The sequence below is a fragment of the Pseudorca crassidens genome, chromosome 5, assembly GCF_039906515.1.
Source record: "Pseudorca crassidens isolate mPseCra1 chromosome 5, mPseCra1.hap1, whole genome shotgun sequence".
NCBI lineage: Eukaryota > Metazoa > Chordata > Mammalia > Artiodactyla > Delphinidae > Pseudorca > Pseudorca crassidens.
The window spans coordinates 62,610,116-62,625,661 of record NC_090300.1 but is presented as its reverse complement, the minus strand read 5'-3'; the positions used below and the strand labels follow the sequence as shown (position 1 = coordinate 62,625,661).

General features: G+C 39.1%; 1 protein-coding gene across 9 annotated transcripts in view; it reads left to right on the top strand.

Annotated features, from left to right (window-relative positions):
• Positions 1-15,546, top strand: part of PEX5L (peroxisomal biogenesis factor 5 like) — a 251,762-nt gene that overhangs the window by 166,353 nt on the left and 69,863 nt on the right. For 6 of the 9 annotated variants that reach the window (XM_067738136.1, XM_067738133.1, XM_067738134.1 and 3 more), the window contains 3 exons: positions 546-672; positions 2,202-2,298; positions 12,283-12,378. In XM_067738136.1, coding sequence (XP_067594237.1) covers positions 546-672; positions 2,202-2,298; positions 12,283-12,378 — 320 coding nt within the window. The remainder of the gene's footprint in view (positions 1-545; positions 673-2,201; positions 2,299-12,282; positions 12,379-15,546) is intronic. The other 3 variants (XM_067738132.1, XM_067738129.1, XM_067738137.1) reach the window with 1 other exon arrangement.

Here is a 15,546-nt window from a genome sequence, read left to right as displayed (position 1 = left end):
CTAGCATACACTAACTTTCTCCATTGCTTCCTTCTTCTCTATCCCCATTATAAATTCCCTTCTTTGGTGAAAAATTAGGTAGTCTATAACAAAACCTGTAAAAAGTGTCCCAGTTTCTTCCCACCTCCTTTTAATAACAAGGCTCATCTCTTTAAACAGAATTTCTTTCCAGAAATGTGCCAGAAATGCCTCAAAGCCACCTCTTAGCTGGAGGCCCATAGGATAGTACTGCATATGCTCATTCTTTACCAGATCCCATGGGCTCATACACAAAATTTAGAATGCACCCAGCTCTTGAAATAAATTCAGGTAAAAAAATATACTTGATTGTTTAACTATAAAAGCATTCCATTTCTCTTAATAGGTCTCATATTTATTTAGTTATACATGTTTTAATTAATTTTCTTGCAGCCTTTGGTCTTGGGGTAGAAGAGCATCAGTTAATTAAAGTTCACTTGTATAAGACTTCTCAGTCTTAATCTGTCTTCTTCTCTCTGCACCTCGTATTCTCCTCCGTCCCCCTCACCCCCTTCTTGTCTCCTTAGTAGACATTCAAACACAACTGGAAAAATGGGATGATGTTAAGTTTCATGGAGATCGAAACAGCAAGGGACATCCCATGGCAGAGAGAAAATCAAGCTCATCTAGAACTGGATCAAAAGAACTTTTATGGTAAGATATTTTAATATCAGAAAATAGCCATAAAAAAATGAAACTTTGCCATTTGCAGCAACATGGGTGGACTTGGAGGGCATTCTGCTAAGTAAGATAAATTAGACAGAGAAAGACAAATACTGTATGATATCACATGTGTGGAATCTAAAAAATATAACAAACTAGTGGATATAACAAAAAAAGAAGCAGACCTGCAGATACAGAGAATAAACTAGTAGTTATCAGTTGAGGGGGCAGTATAGGGATGGGGGAGTGGGAAGTATAAACTATTGGGTGTAAGATAGGCTACAAGGATGTATTGTACTACACGGGGAATAGCCAGTATTTTGTAATAACTGTAAATGGAGTGTAACCTTTAAAAATTGTATAAAGTTTTTTTAAATTTTAAAAATAAAATATTTTTTTAAAAACTAAAAAAAGAAAATAGCCATTTATGTGTCATATACTTGTCTACTGAAATAGCCAAAGAATTAAGTCAATCCAGATACTTGCTGCCATTTATAACGTCCTATTAATGTTAATAATTGTGGCTTCTAAAACTAAATTATTTCATCTTAATTGTCAAAAATTCAGCCAATAAGGATTTTGGTAGATTCATAATTTAATATTCAATATTTGTCCAATATTTGTTGATAATTTTCTGAACATGTAACTGAGCCAGTCAATCAAAATATGTGCATGTGTAATTTTACATATGTGTATATTCAATGTACAACATGAATAATAGTTAAATTAAATGTTTTTGGCTACACAGGTAACCTTTCTGACTTTCTTAATCACCATTGTCGGATAATGCACTAATTAAGTATATTCCATGGATGCCCATGAGAAAAACTAGCCACCTGAATTTTACCATGTTTTTTTTTTGTTTGTTTGTTCTTTTGTGGTACGCGGGCCTCTCACTGTTGTGGCCTCTCCCATTGAGGAGCACAGGCTCCGGACGCGCAGGCTCAGCGGCCATGGCTCACAGGCCCAGCCGCTCCACGGCACGAGGGATCTTCCCGGACCAGGGCACGAACCCGTGTCCCCTGCATCGGCAGGTGGACTCTCAACCACTGCGCCACCAGGGAGGCCCTTACCATGTTTCTAAAGCTTCCTAAAGGACGGCATGTTTAAGCCTCCGGTTGCCCGTCACACATCTCCATTTATTATGACATTTCAAATTCTATATAAAGATCAAATCTCACTAAGACACTTTGTGAGAAGCTCCCCTCCCCACCCAAAAATTACTTTTTTAATGAAGCAGAACTCTGTAACAAAAATGGTTTTGCATTTATTTACTCTTTGCATGTAACTGACCTGCATTCTAAATCAGTCAGAGAGAATAACACCTAACACATTGCAGCCACTTAAATTCCAAACGTGGTCATTATAATGGAAATATATGTTATCTTTTTCATCAAATGTCTGTTGAGAGCTTTGTTACCATGGTTCTCAACGATCCAAATTAACCAGATTTCTTGACTGGGTTTCTAGGTGAATTCGCTTCTCAATTTACATTAATTTCCTCCATGTGTCCCTTGTAGGTCCTCAGAGCACAGATCTCAGCCAGAACTGAGTGGTGGGAAAAGCGCCCTGAACTCTGAGTCGGCTGCAGAGCTGGAATTGGTGCCTCCAACGCAGGTAACAAAACCAATTCCTCAGTGCACCTATCTTTACTAATAGATAATTTATGTCATAAGTATTTAAAATTTCACCAGAAAAATCTGAAGTAATTTTTCCGTATTTTCTATTTCATATGCTTTCTCACTCAGTATTTATCTCAATGCTTAAAATAACTGATGAAAGATAGATAGACAGATTTGGCTGGAAAATGTGTCAATGAACTCACCATGTACTTAGCACTTTTTCCTTGTTCTACCACTTACTGTTACATTATTTTCCAATACAAAATCTGTTCTACTCCAGTATTAGCACAACTTATGTAACAGGCACAAACGAGGAAATTACATCTTGAGTAGTCATTCACAACTTTGCCCTACAGACCAAGGTACTCACACATCAGCATCCTGACTGTCACATTAAAATAAATTTGTTGCTAAGGAATAAATAATTATAGTATTAGCAATCATGATAATACTAAGAACTACCATTTGTGAGTACCCTCTAAGTATTAGGGACCTTGTGCTTTTCATATATTATATCTAATACTCAAGTAATCCTGTGAATTTTTATTGGACTCACTTTAAAGGTCTTTGAAGAGTCTTGGTAAAGTCAAAATCCTTTTACAGGGGCACCCAACTAATCACCAGTGGAAGTAGGGCATGTACCAGACCTGTCTGTCTGCTACTTGACCCTCGACTCCAGTGTAACTGGTTTGCCTGTGACTAGTGACCTTGGCTGGGCCAAGAAGGGCCATCAGCCTCAGTGTTTTCATTTGCTCAAACACTTTGCAAGGGTACAGCCTTGATCTCTTAAGAAATGTGTCCACGTTCACGCATCTACAATCCAGTTGGAAATAAGTGGGATGAAATGAGCAAGAGAGATTTTCTTGAGTTTACTAGATAAGGTATTGAAACTAAGAGGGAAGATATATTGTCTGAAGTGAGTAAAGGGATAAGTATGATAATAGCAAATATTATTGAGTGCTATGAGAAGGCCTTCTAATACATATTAATTAGCTCACTTGATCCTGACCAATGACTCTATGAGTTAAGTGTATTTTATAGAGGGGGAAACTAAGGCACAGTGAGAGTAAGGAAAATTGTCGACGCACTCACAACCAGTAAGCGGCAGAGGGCAGGAGGACGCAGCTAGGAAATGGAAGGCATCTGGAAACCTAGGCCATTAACAGCACCTCCACGTGCACCTCACCCTCCACAAGAGACAGGCGGGCATTACTGCTCCCAGAACTCAGTCAGAAAACAAGTCAGCTAACTTCCAGAACAAATAACCCTGGGAAGCTTAATGAATTGTAAATGTAGCGTGAAAATGTATTTTCTTCATCTTTGTTCATTCTGAATGTATCTTTTTAAAAAGCAAATTGATAACATTTATTAGAGAAACGTTTCTTGATAAGTGCATTAGAGATTTAGACTCAGCTAAATAATTGGTACTGTTTCGTAAACTGGAATCCTTGGAACAATTTTTTTTATTTGTTTGTTTATTTATTTATTTATGGCTGTGTTGGGTCTTCGTTACTGCACTCAGGCTCTTCTCTAGTTGCGGCAAGGGGGGGCTGCTCTTTGTTGCGGTGCATGGGCTTCTCATTGCGGTGGCTTCTCTTGTTGCGGAGCATGGGCTCTAGGCACCCGGGCTTCAGTAGTTGTGGTTCGCGGGCTCTAGAGCGCAGGCTCAGTAGTTGTGGCACATGGGCTTAGTTGCTCTGCAGCACGTGGGATCTTCCCAGACCAGGGCTCGAACCCGTGTCGCCTGCATTGGCAGGCGGATTCTTAACCTCTCTGCCGCCAGGGAAGTTGCTGGAACAATGTAATATAGCAGGAGAACACTAGTCTCTGCAGCAGGGTAAGACATGGCACAGGTGGGCTCTTCCACACGGAGGTGGAGGGAAGGAGGATCAGCTGGGGTCCTCGGTTGCCGTGGAGACCCACAATGCATTTATCTTATTATTCCAATGACTGCTACTCTCCCGCTGGTTGTCTGATTTCATCCCACCACATTGTCCTTCCACTTACCCACCGGTGTGCATTTAAGAAAACACAATGTGCTTTGGAAAATTGTATGAGATACCCAACATTGTCCTCCAAAATATAATGTAAAATGCCCTGAGATAGTTCTGTCTAGATAAATCATAGTGAATTATTTTAGAAGGTTACCAATTATTTGTAAAGCATTCATCCCTTAAATTGTTTTCTTAAAAAACACTGCATGTTTACTTAACAAGATTTGCCTAAACTAAGGAAATTTATAATCTCCTAGTTTTAATTCCAGCCTATGGTTAAATAGGAAAATTTCATGAATTTGGGATTTAATCATCTAAAATATTAAGTCACTCAAATGGAACAAGAAGAGAATAGGCTCATCTACTTGTAATAAAAGACAGAAAGGTGTTTTTACTGTTAGAAGCATACTGCTCTTAAATATATGATCTCTTTATATAAATAAGATGATGAAATGGTATAAAAATTTGACTTAAACTGACTTGCAAACTATTCAAGGAAACAATTTCAGCTTACCAAAATTTGTTACTGCTCCAGTCACTCAGATGGTTCATAGGAAAATCAAGGAAATATCTTCTCCCTCAAGCCAACATAAATTATCTTAGTTCAACAGGTGAGGAGCTATTTACAAGCTTTGCTCAAAAATCATATTTCAGAATCACAAAGAGAAGGAAAGCTCTCAATGAGAATTCTCATGTTTGTTCATTTTCAAGATAGGGAAGAAGAAAAACATAGACTAGTCTCTTTCAAATAGTGTTTTGAATATAGTAATCAGAGTGGCAGGAGATTATAATAAATTATATAATCTTTGTATATTTAAAGAATAAAGTTTCTTGATATTATGCAAACTGTGTTATTTATATTCCCTGGAGTTAATTATTTAAAGAAATCGTGCAATCTGAAAAATTAAAAAATATTTGAAACATTGAAGAGAAACACAGAAGGTAATGATATAAAATTAGCTTTTCCATAAATGAGATAGTGGTGAGGCAAAAGAAAAGAAACTTCTGCCAGAGAGTGATGGTTCACGCATTTCTTTTTCAAGTCTGGACCCTGGAAGGAGCGCTCCAACACAGGCTCTTGCCGCCCTAAGCTGGACTTCATGAGAAGGTGGGGCAGCCAGGCTCTCCAAATACTGAGTCACACAATCTTGTAACGCTCTGATTTTGCTGATTTGGGCAGAGCAAATGCTTCCTTCCACATTGTCAAAATTCCATCAAGTTGGCAGTATCCCAAACCAGAACAATCTAAACTTTAAAAGTGCAGATATGTTTTCTAAATTTTTAAAGGAATAATGTAAAAGGAAATGCATGTTAATAGAAATGTAAGATATTTCTAATATATTATTTGAAATGTTTACAATAATCTTGGGAATTCATGTTATCTCCATTTCTCAGACGAGAAATGCATCTTAGAAAACAGAAGTAATTTTCCCAAGGTGACTCAGCTAGAATGGAGAGGACCCAGCATTCAAATCACACCCATCATCTTCTAAAGCCCTTGTTCTTCATCATACATCACCTCCTATCAGCCACATCTAGCTTATCCGCCTAAGAGAACTCACAAGACCATCGATTTCCCTTCTCATTGCAAGCCCTGATTATTACTTAGTTTATAGGGTTAATATGAGTTAAGTGATTTTAAAGAATATCACTTTCCTCCAGAAACTTTGTAAGATGAATTAGCATTGTCACCCGATCTGAGGCCATACACAATTTCGTGCCTCGCCTCCCAAATTCATTCTCAACCTCTTACTCTTAGAAATGCTAATGGTTCCACTTTGTTCCATTTCAATTCAACAAATGAGATTGAATGTCTACTATCCGTAAAGCCATAAGTGAGGCAGTGGAAAAGTTAGAAAGACGAGAGAGAATATAAGAAATATGAAGACCTTTATGTCTAGTAGAAACAATTAGATAGTACACTGTAAATACAGTTTTGCTTTTCGGAGGACAGCACAGGAGCCACATCAATATCCCTTTTCCCCTCCTGACCACACACAGTGAGCTGCCAATGAGGAAGAAAGCAAGCGAAGATGGAAGAAAGGAACAAAGCAAAGAAGGCAGGAAAACAAGAACAGCAGGAAAGCAAACAGGACGGAAAGAAATCTGAAGATCATTTTCAGCATAGTAGAAAATCTACACATACTAGGTACTCACCAAATACTTTTTAAAATGAAAAAATAAGGGATGCTAACAAAAAGGAGAAACAAAATGTTTGTCAAATTACAAAATTCAAAAGTAGAAGCTAATGGTTAAAGGACAGAAAAAAAGGACAAATTTTTATTCTTTTATCATTTTGAGGCTAGTTCCAAAAATAATTTTTAGTTATGCAGTATGCTAATGGACTGTCCATCCCCTTTAAAAATCAGCCCTGACTTGCCTTGGTGTTCCATAACATAGAATTTCATAGTTGGAGGAAGATGGGAACCATGTGCTGCCCACCTTTGCACAAAACTTTGGGAATTTGCTCTTGACACATAAGGTACAGGTTTTTTGTATGCTTTCAATGATAAATGTCTGTTGACTGATTGAGAAAAAATATCCTGACCATCTTAATGAGGCAAGTGTTCAGAAGATCTCTTCTAGCATGAGTCCAACTTGTCTGTAAAAACCACTAAACAAAAGTGTTCTAAACACAGATTTTTTAAATGAATTTCCAAAGTCACACCTTATAAGCGCTAACCAGAAAAATGATAATAACAAAAGCCAAATTTTTGGTGGTTATTTTTCTTTTTTTGGCCACGTCACCGACGTGCAGGATCTTAGTTCCCCAACCAGGGATCAAACCCGTGCCCCCTGCATTGGGAGGGTGTAGTCTTAACCACTGGACTCCCAGGGAAGTCCCAAAAGCCAATTTTATTGAGCACTTCCTATGTACTGAGCATTTTGTGTGTATTATTTACATGAATTATTGCACTGGAGTCTTACATGGACTCCATAAGCGAATATACACTTGGCAGATGAGAATACTGAGAATTGGGAATTCCCTGGAGGTCCAATGGTTAGGACTCCATGCTTTCACTGCCAAGGGCCCTGGGGTTTGTGAATTAAGATACCACAGGCTGCATGACACAGCCAAAAAAAAAAAGAAAAAAACAAACAACAACTGAGGATTATAGAGATTAATTTGTCCAAGGTCACCATTAATAGTAAATGGTAAACCAGGATTTGACCCCAGGCAGAGAGTATTTTTTTTTTTTTTTTTTTTTTTTTTTTGCGATACGTGGGCCTCTCACTGTTGTGGCCTCTCCTGTACCGGGGCACGAACCCGTGTCCCCTGCATCGGCAGGCAGACTTTCAACCACTGCGCCACCAGGGAAGCCCGAGAGTATGCTTTTAATGGCCGTTATATAAGGTCTGCTAGTTGTTATATTTTTCTTTTCTACAGTTAAGCAGATCCCTTTTCTCCTTCAATTTCTTTTGGAAAGATGCTGAGCTTTTTTAAAATGTGTTTCTGTGGAAGATCTCTAGCAATTGTATGGAAAGCTATCAACAACTGCTACAGAGGGTAGCCAACAAAATTATGGTAGGACAATGACAGCCACAAATACAGTCATTTGCAAATCATAATTTTGATCACAGTCATAATTTTGAATAAAGAGAACAAAGCATAATATTATTTTTAGGGTTATTTAATTCTTTCTTCTTTCCCTTCACCTAGTGCCGATCATTCAGTGCAATCAACAGCTGGGGGAATTAAATGCTTTCTTCTTTGGAGGCTGTAATACCCTAAAATCCAATTAGCTTAAACCAATTAAAATGCTGTTTTTAAAGCCAAGGCATTTCCAGGAGGTTGCTGTTAACTGTGGAGCATTTTTCAAAATCATGCAAAGAAGAAAAGAAATGCCTATATCAGAGTATATTTGTGAACTCCAGAGTTCCACCTACGTGCAACCTACGTGCACATAATGTCAATTTTTGGATCCGAAGTTCTCACAGTGTGGTGCCTGGACCAGCAGTATCAGCATCACCTGGGAACTTGTTAGAAAAGACAAGGTGGGATTCTACGGCCCACCCCACACCTACTGTCTCAGAAACGCATGGGTGTGGAGCCCTGCAAAGGGTGGTTGAACATGACCTCCAGGTGATTCCAATGCATGTTAAAGCTTGAGAACTGCTATTATAGTCATTGTGCTACCAAAATAACGGCAACTCAGACTTACAGGTGTAACTGTCCTGTGTATCATTCCTCTAGTTAAATACTAAGAAATACCTGCAGTTTACAAGCATTATTTATATGTTTTCCCATATTACAGTTTTGCCTGTCATGAAATTAGATGTAAATTTTTTTAAAAAGTGTTGTTCGAAAAGAAGGCTGATCTTCACTATGTGTTATAGACTGTATTTCATTCTCAGTCCTAAATCAACATGTCTGGGCACGCTGCTGAGTTGCTAAAAAGTCCCAGAACCTTTAGATGTATACTACTCTCAGCTTGAAAAGTGCCTCTGTTTACATTCACTACCTTCTTATATTTTATAACATTTACTTTATGCTTCCTTGGGCAAAATAAATGTCTTTAAAATGTGAGGTAGATAATATTTGAATCAGTAATAACATAAAGCTTTTCTATCAATGTGGAAAATAGCACTTACCTAAATAGCAACTGTACTATCAAAATAAAATTTCATTTGCACAGTAAGATTCTATTTACACTTGCTGTTTTAGGCAGAAAAGAGAATGTGAACTGTAAGTCTAGAATCCTGAGAGAGAGATTTTCCTCTTCTTCCTGATATATGGTACGCTTTGCATCCTGTGATTCATAATCCACTTGGGTCATGAAACATTGATGAAGGGAAGCCAGTGACAGTAATGGAGTCCTGTTAGGTCAGGCTTCACAGGAAAGGCAGATCATATTTCACTGGTGAAAAGTGCCTCTAATAAAAGGAGGTGCCTTGGGAAAAAATATTAGTGCTTTCTCTTTCTTCTCCTAATGTCATTCATGACATTATTATACAAATGCACGAAGTTTATTTCTTACTATGTGTCCACATGTTTAAAAATTTATTTGTTTATTTCATTCATGAAGGAACCAGCAGGAAGACAAAAGAGTTGGTTCCAAAAGCAAAGGATTAAGGAACAGAGATGTATATAGCCAGTTGGGAAAGAAATACCAAAATAAGTTTACCAAGTTAGATGTAAGACTGATTAACTTTCTACATGACAGTAAAGTCCTGTCATCTTTGGGGTTAACTTCTCTACCAGGCTATAACACCCTAACAAGCTATCAATTCTAAAAGGCTATAAATCATCTGCACCTTTATATTTGTTAATCAAATATATTGTCACCCAAGAGCGTCAGATGAGGGTTGAAGTGGGCTGAATGGTGGCCCCCCAAAAGATATGTTCACATTCTGATCTCTGGAACCTGTATCAATCTCCCCCTTCCTGCCTCGATTGTCTGGGTTAGAATAAGGTAGTAGCTTCCACAGGGCCCAGAGAATACGGGAGGATGCTTGTTCATGATGGCCACTGGGTCTGGCCCACCAGAGAGCAAGGCACTGATGCCAGGGCAGGCCCTGACCAGCCCTCATGGCCCTCCCGTTTCGGACCACAGGCGCTGCTCCAGAGGTCTCAACCCTGAGCTGCTCACAGGCCTTGCTCTTTACTAGGCACCCCACCTGGGCATCCTGCAGCCACTCCCCACCCCCAGAACCAGGGCTTGCTAGCACAGAGCTCTGCCACTCCAGGCGCAGGACGAAAAAACAAATCCCTCCCAATCTCCTATAAACCCTCTTTAGACTCCAGACTGGCCAGGAGACCTTGAGAGAAATATCTTTAATTCAGTCATTCATATATTCCCTGACAGCATATTTTCAACCAATATTTGCTGATTTTTTATGGAGCACCAACTATTTGCAGGAGATGCCAGGGATACAGCAGGGAATAAATATATCAAGGAGGAGAAAACATATATTAATGTTCAAATAAATTAACCTTTCACATTCATTAAAGCAAAATGCAGTCTAAGACTGTTATTTATGCTCAGAAATTTTCCTATTACTTTATTTTTATTTTCAGCCCACATTCTTCTAGACGGCTTCTTGGCTAACACCCTCAACCATGCATGAAACTCCAAGGGACAGCTTTTCTATGTTTTGCATCTTCCTAAAGTGGCCAGTTGAGCACAGCCTCCTGTGAGAGGCAGTGCGTCCCGTGGTTAGGCACATGGCCCAGAAGCACCAGCCCTACCACTTAACTAGCTGTGAGACTAGGGGCAAGTTTTAGTTAATTACTTAATTGCTCTCAATGCCTCAAAGTCGCGGAGTTAATGGTAGGACCCACCTCAGGCTGCTGAAAAGACAACATGAGTTGTAGTAAGTAAAGGACTTGAAGCAGCATCTGGCATTTAGTGAGCCCTGGTATTCCCACTGTGTAATCATTAAAGAGGGGGGTTCCTCCTGAGGACCGGGGATGGTGGAGAAAGAATGAAAAGCAGCTGAGCGGAATAGATGGTAAGTGCTGGGTGAAGAGCAAAGTTTCACTATAGTTTTGGTTCTCAAACATGACTGCTCTTCAAAATCACCACAGGAGCTTTTCAAACTTAATATAATTTTCAAACTTAATTTAATTCCTGGGCCCCACCTTCAGAGGTCACTTCATTGGTCTGGGGTGGGACCCAAGCCTGTTCAAGTAATTCCCATAGAAGTGGAGGCTGAGCATCCTTGCAGGACAGCAATGTACCATCTGGCCGAGGAGCCACGCCTGCCCTGCAATGAAAGGGGGCGGGGGACTCCACTCCGGGCCTCTCTCCTCCTTCTCCCCAGACCTAGCTGCCTTAGCAGTGCAATCCCTCCTCCCGCAGTCCATCCACAGGCATCCTTGGGACATGCATCACTTGTCAGGCCCTGGGCTTGGGAGGGGGCAGTACAAAAGTTATCAGACAAAATCTTATTCACGTGGACCTCACAGCAGAGAAAGAAAATAGAGAAGAAAGCAAGCAGTTACGTGGAGAAATATCGAAACACTATGAATGCTCATAGAGCTCTAATCGAAGTACCGTATATACTTACTAGGAAATCCCTGGGGAAAGACTGAGGTAGCTCTGTAAGTATGAAATGTGGAGACTCTCCAAGGTACATTGTTGAATAGAAAAAGGTAAACCACAGAACAGCACACCATTTATGTTTCAAAAAGCTTTTTGAAAGACGTTGCGATATTCTATCTATGGGTGCATAAATATATGTAACTTCAAAGAAAAAAGGTCTAGAATTACACCTCTTATTTTCCATGATTAATTTTTTTTCAAAAAGAATGTATTCATTGTTTGTGAAATTTAAAATAATAACATTTTTTAAATTCCAGCAACCTCTTTGTGGGGGGGTCTTCTGGAAATATTTGCATTTAGCTAAGTTAAGATGTATATCACATTGCCTGTTAATTGTGACAAAGCAGTTGGCATTACCAGACATGATTTTATCTAAGTGACTATTATTGAGCAGAGAGCAATGTCCTTAGGAAATGGGACGTGAGACAGATGTGTGCCAGTAGAGATAAGGCAAAGGAAAGAGAATTCGGCATGAAGCTCAGCTGAGTATAAGGAGAAAGACCTAGCAGCTACCTTCCCTGTCTGCAACTTTCACAGTTTCACCTGAGGCTGGTCCTCCTAACAAGCTGAAAGCTCGAACATCAGCTTCCAGGTCTAGCCTACTAATAGAGATTCTCCATCTTAGCTGCATATTAGAATCACATGGGGAGACTTACTAAAATATCAATGCCTTGAACGAAGACCAATGAAAAGTAAGGTCTTTGGGAGGTTGGGCCTGGGCGTTGTTTTTAATACGACCAGGGCTGAGACTCACTGTTCGAAGACGCATGCACGCACCCTCCCAGTTTGGACACCCTCATGCTTGCAAAGTACTCCAAAAATGGCATCAGTTGCAGGTGCTTCTTAAACTCTAGGGGACTATGGGAAAAGGAAAAATATTTGCATTTTTTGTATTATGTGATTCCAAAATGATAACACCGTGTGTTTGGTTTATTTCAGGCTCGACTGACCAAAGAACAACGCTGGGGAAGTGCATTGCTTTCCAGAAACCACTCCTTAGAAGAGGAATTTGAAAGAGCAAAAGCAGCAGTGGAGGTAAGTTTTTTGGTTTGTTTTTCTGTTTTATGTTTCTGAGAGTGGAATTCAAAAAAATCAAACTTCAGCAGGATACATATTAAATGGGTCTTTATAGACATGAAATAATCATGACTATGATTGTTGGAATGAGACGTGTTACCAGAGAACTTTTTTTTTTTTTTTTTTTGTGGTACGCGGGCCTCTCACCATTGTGGCCTCTCCCGTTGCGGAGCACAGGCTCTGGACGCGCAGGCTCAGCGGCCATGGCTCACGGGCCCAGCCGCTCTGCGGCATGTGGGATCTTCCCGGACCGGGGCACGAACCCATGTCCCCTGCATCGGCAGGTGGACTCCCAACCACTGCGCCACCAGGGCAGCCCACCAGAGAACTTTTGACTTCCCACCCAGGGTGACTAATAGATGTCACCTCTTATGCCAATTCTGTGGTAGATTAGTAGTGACTTCTGGAGTCTTGGGTCAGAAAACTCTGAGTCTTGCGTGTATCCCATGATGAACCTATGCTATGCATTTGCTATGCTTCTGTGAAGCCAGGGTTCATGCCTGATGTTTTTATCTCTCTGGCATCTAGCTCAATGTCTGAAACATAGACGGTTTTACTACCCCTGAAATAGTATACATTTTCCTAACTGGGTGGGGGAAAAAGGCAGGGCTGAGATATTCTAATCAATGGATAGCCCATCTTGACTTGAGCCATAATTTATTTTACTGTTAAGGGTGTCCAAAACAATGACAATGTTGATAAATCAAATGAAACATTTAATTTGAACATTACTTTCCTTATTTAGCCTTCTAAAGAGAGACAGAGGGAGAGAGAAGGAGGAAAGAAAGGGAAAAGGGAAGCCAGAAAAAAGCATCCTTTGCTGTTTTTTATGCATTTCCTTCCTGGGTAAAAGCGCAAAGAGTGCATCACAGGTGCCGTCTATGATTCTCACCAAAGCTTTGCTAGAAGGCTATTTGAGAGTTGAGCTTTTCACCCAACCCAAGTATGAACTTGCCGGGACCTCTATTTCTATTACTGATGTGAAATCTTGAAACTTGAAAGTATTCCTGTAATATGGTTCATTTATGTGGCCATCTTACCTCTAGAATTTGGCTGAAATTATTATACTACGGGCAGTCTTTCAGTAACTCCATACTTGAAGTGCAATTAAATCACACTTGCAATTTAATATTAAAAAGATTCTTTATATTCTAGGAAATAATTCCAGCCAAATTTCCTATCATCATTCAGAAACCTAATAAGAGAACACTTTTATCTCATCACAATACAATCCACCCAAATTTCTTCTTTTAATTTTAACCTTTTTAATTAAAATAAAAGTTAAGGCATATTTAGTGCTCTTGAACGTGATCAACTGATAGATTTGATTGAGACCAGCTGAGTTCAATTAAGTTCAACTGCATGGGGCCTGTAGCTCAGTTTATCTTAAATGTAGATTCTTCCAGACTTAAGAGCTAATTTAAGTTTCTTTTGAGCTCCTACTGTGTATAGGACACTGAATTAGCATTAAAAAGAAGATGATTTAGAACCATAGACTCTTGGGGCAGTAAAGACTATAATTTATCTGGTCCCATTTATTTTTATTTTCTTTTAACATCTTTATTGGAGTATAATTGCTTTACAGTGGTATGTTAGTTTCTCTGGTCCCATTTATAATGAGACAATGAGTTCAAACTCAAGACTTAATTACAAAGACTTAGATACACAGATGGACAATTTTTTCCTTGTTGATATGTTACTTTGTAACTATCTATTCATAAAGTCAGTTAATCTTAGTTTTGGTAGAGACCTTAGAAGTCATCTATCCCAACCAGGCATACAAAACAATTTTTTTTCTTTTCAAACATACTTGACAAATTATTTATTCAAACATACCCTGTTTCTACTTGAACATTTTCAATTAAGGGCAACTCCCTTTTCAAGAAAACCTGTTTCAGTTTTGGACAGTCCTAACAATTAAAGAAGCTCTTCCCTGAATTAGGCTGAAATTGGACTACAAGCAACTACCAGTTTTCTTACCTCTGGCTTTGCCCTCTCTGGAACAAGGCAAAATTAGGTGAATCCCTTGTCTACATGATGCCCATTCACCCCAGGAAGCCTTGTTTTCTCCTGGCTTCCCTTGTCTTTTTGGAATTGAGAGACCAGAGTTGTTATTCCATCTTGTTGCTAATAACTAAATAACAACAAACATCTCATTAACCAATATAAGTCTCATTTTTCCACACCCCTATGGTCCTTTCCAGCTGCAAAATCCTAAAATGCTGTAAGTTACTTGAAGTAGTCATTCAGCAAACATTTGTGCTGGCTGCTGAACTAGGTACAAGAGATAAAGGAATGAGCTAGCTTTGAGTAGTTGTCTAACAATGGCATGGACCAGATGACCAACTCAGACAAGACATTTGCTCCCTTCTACTTCAGTTTCTTCATTATAAGATGAGGGGCTTGGATGTCTAATATACTAAATGCTATACGTTTGTATCTTCAAGTGAAGTGAATGGTAAGTACAGAATTCCCAGCAAAGCAGAAAATTGTAAGCACATTTGCTCAGCTGGAAGCCTGGAACTGAGAAGCTTCCTTAAGGAATGAGGGAGGATGATGCTGACGGGAAGGTGTGAACAGGTGTGGGGAAAATAGGCGCAAGGCATGGGGGCGGGGGTTGTGTTTCACTAAGCTGATGGTATATCAGACCTTCAAAACTGCACACACATGTGAACTACTTACTTCCCAGCGTTACTCTTATCCAGAGTTTAATCTAAATCCATAGTAGAAGACATAATAAAACGGATCCGAGTCTTGGAAATATACATGTCCCTTGACCCAGCCACTTCTCAGAATTTATGCTAGAGAAATAATCATGAAAGTTTGCAACATTTTATCTGTAGAATTTTTTTAAATAGTGAAAATTTGGGAACAGCTCAAGTGTCCCATTACAGAGAATTAACTAAGTTAATATCTCTACAATAAAATGCTATGTAACCATTAAAAACTACATCATAGAAAAATATTTAACATCATGTAAAAATGTCTAGTGATAATTGGAATAATTTATATACTGAGTTTTACAATATGATCCCAACTTCGTAAAATGATAGTAGCTTAATACCTAACATGTTAGAATAATTTATTTACTGACAGTTTTACAATATGATCCCAACTTGGTAAAAT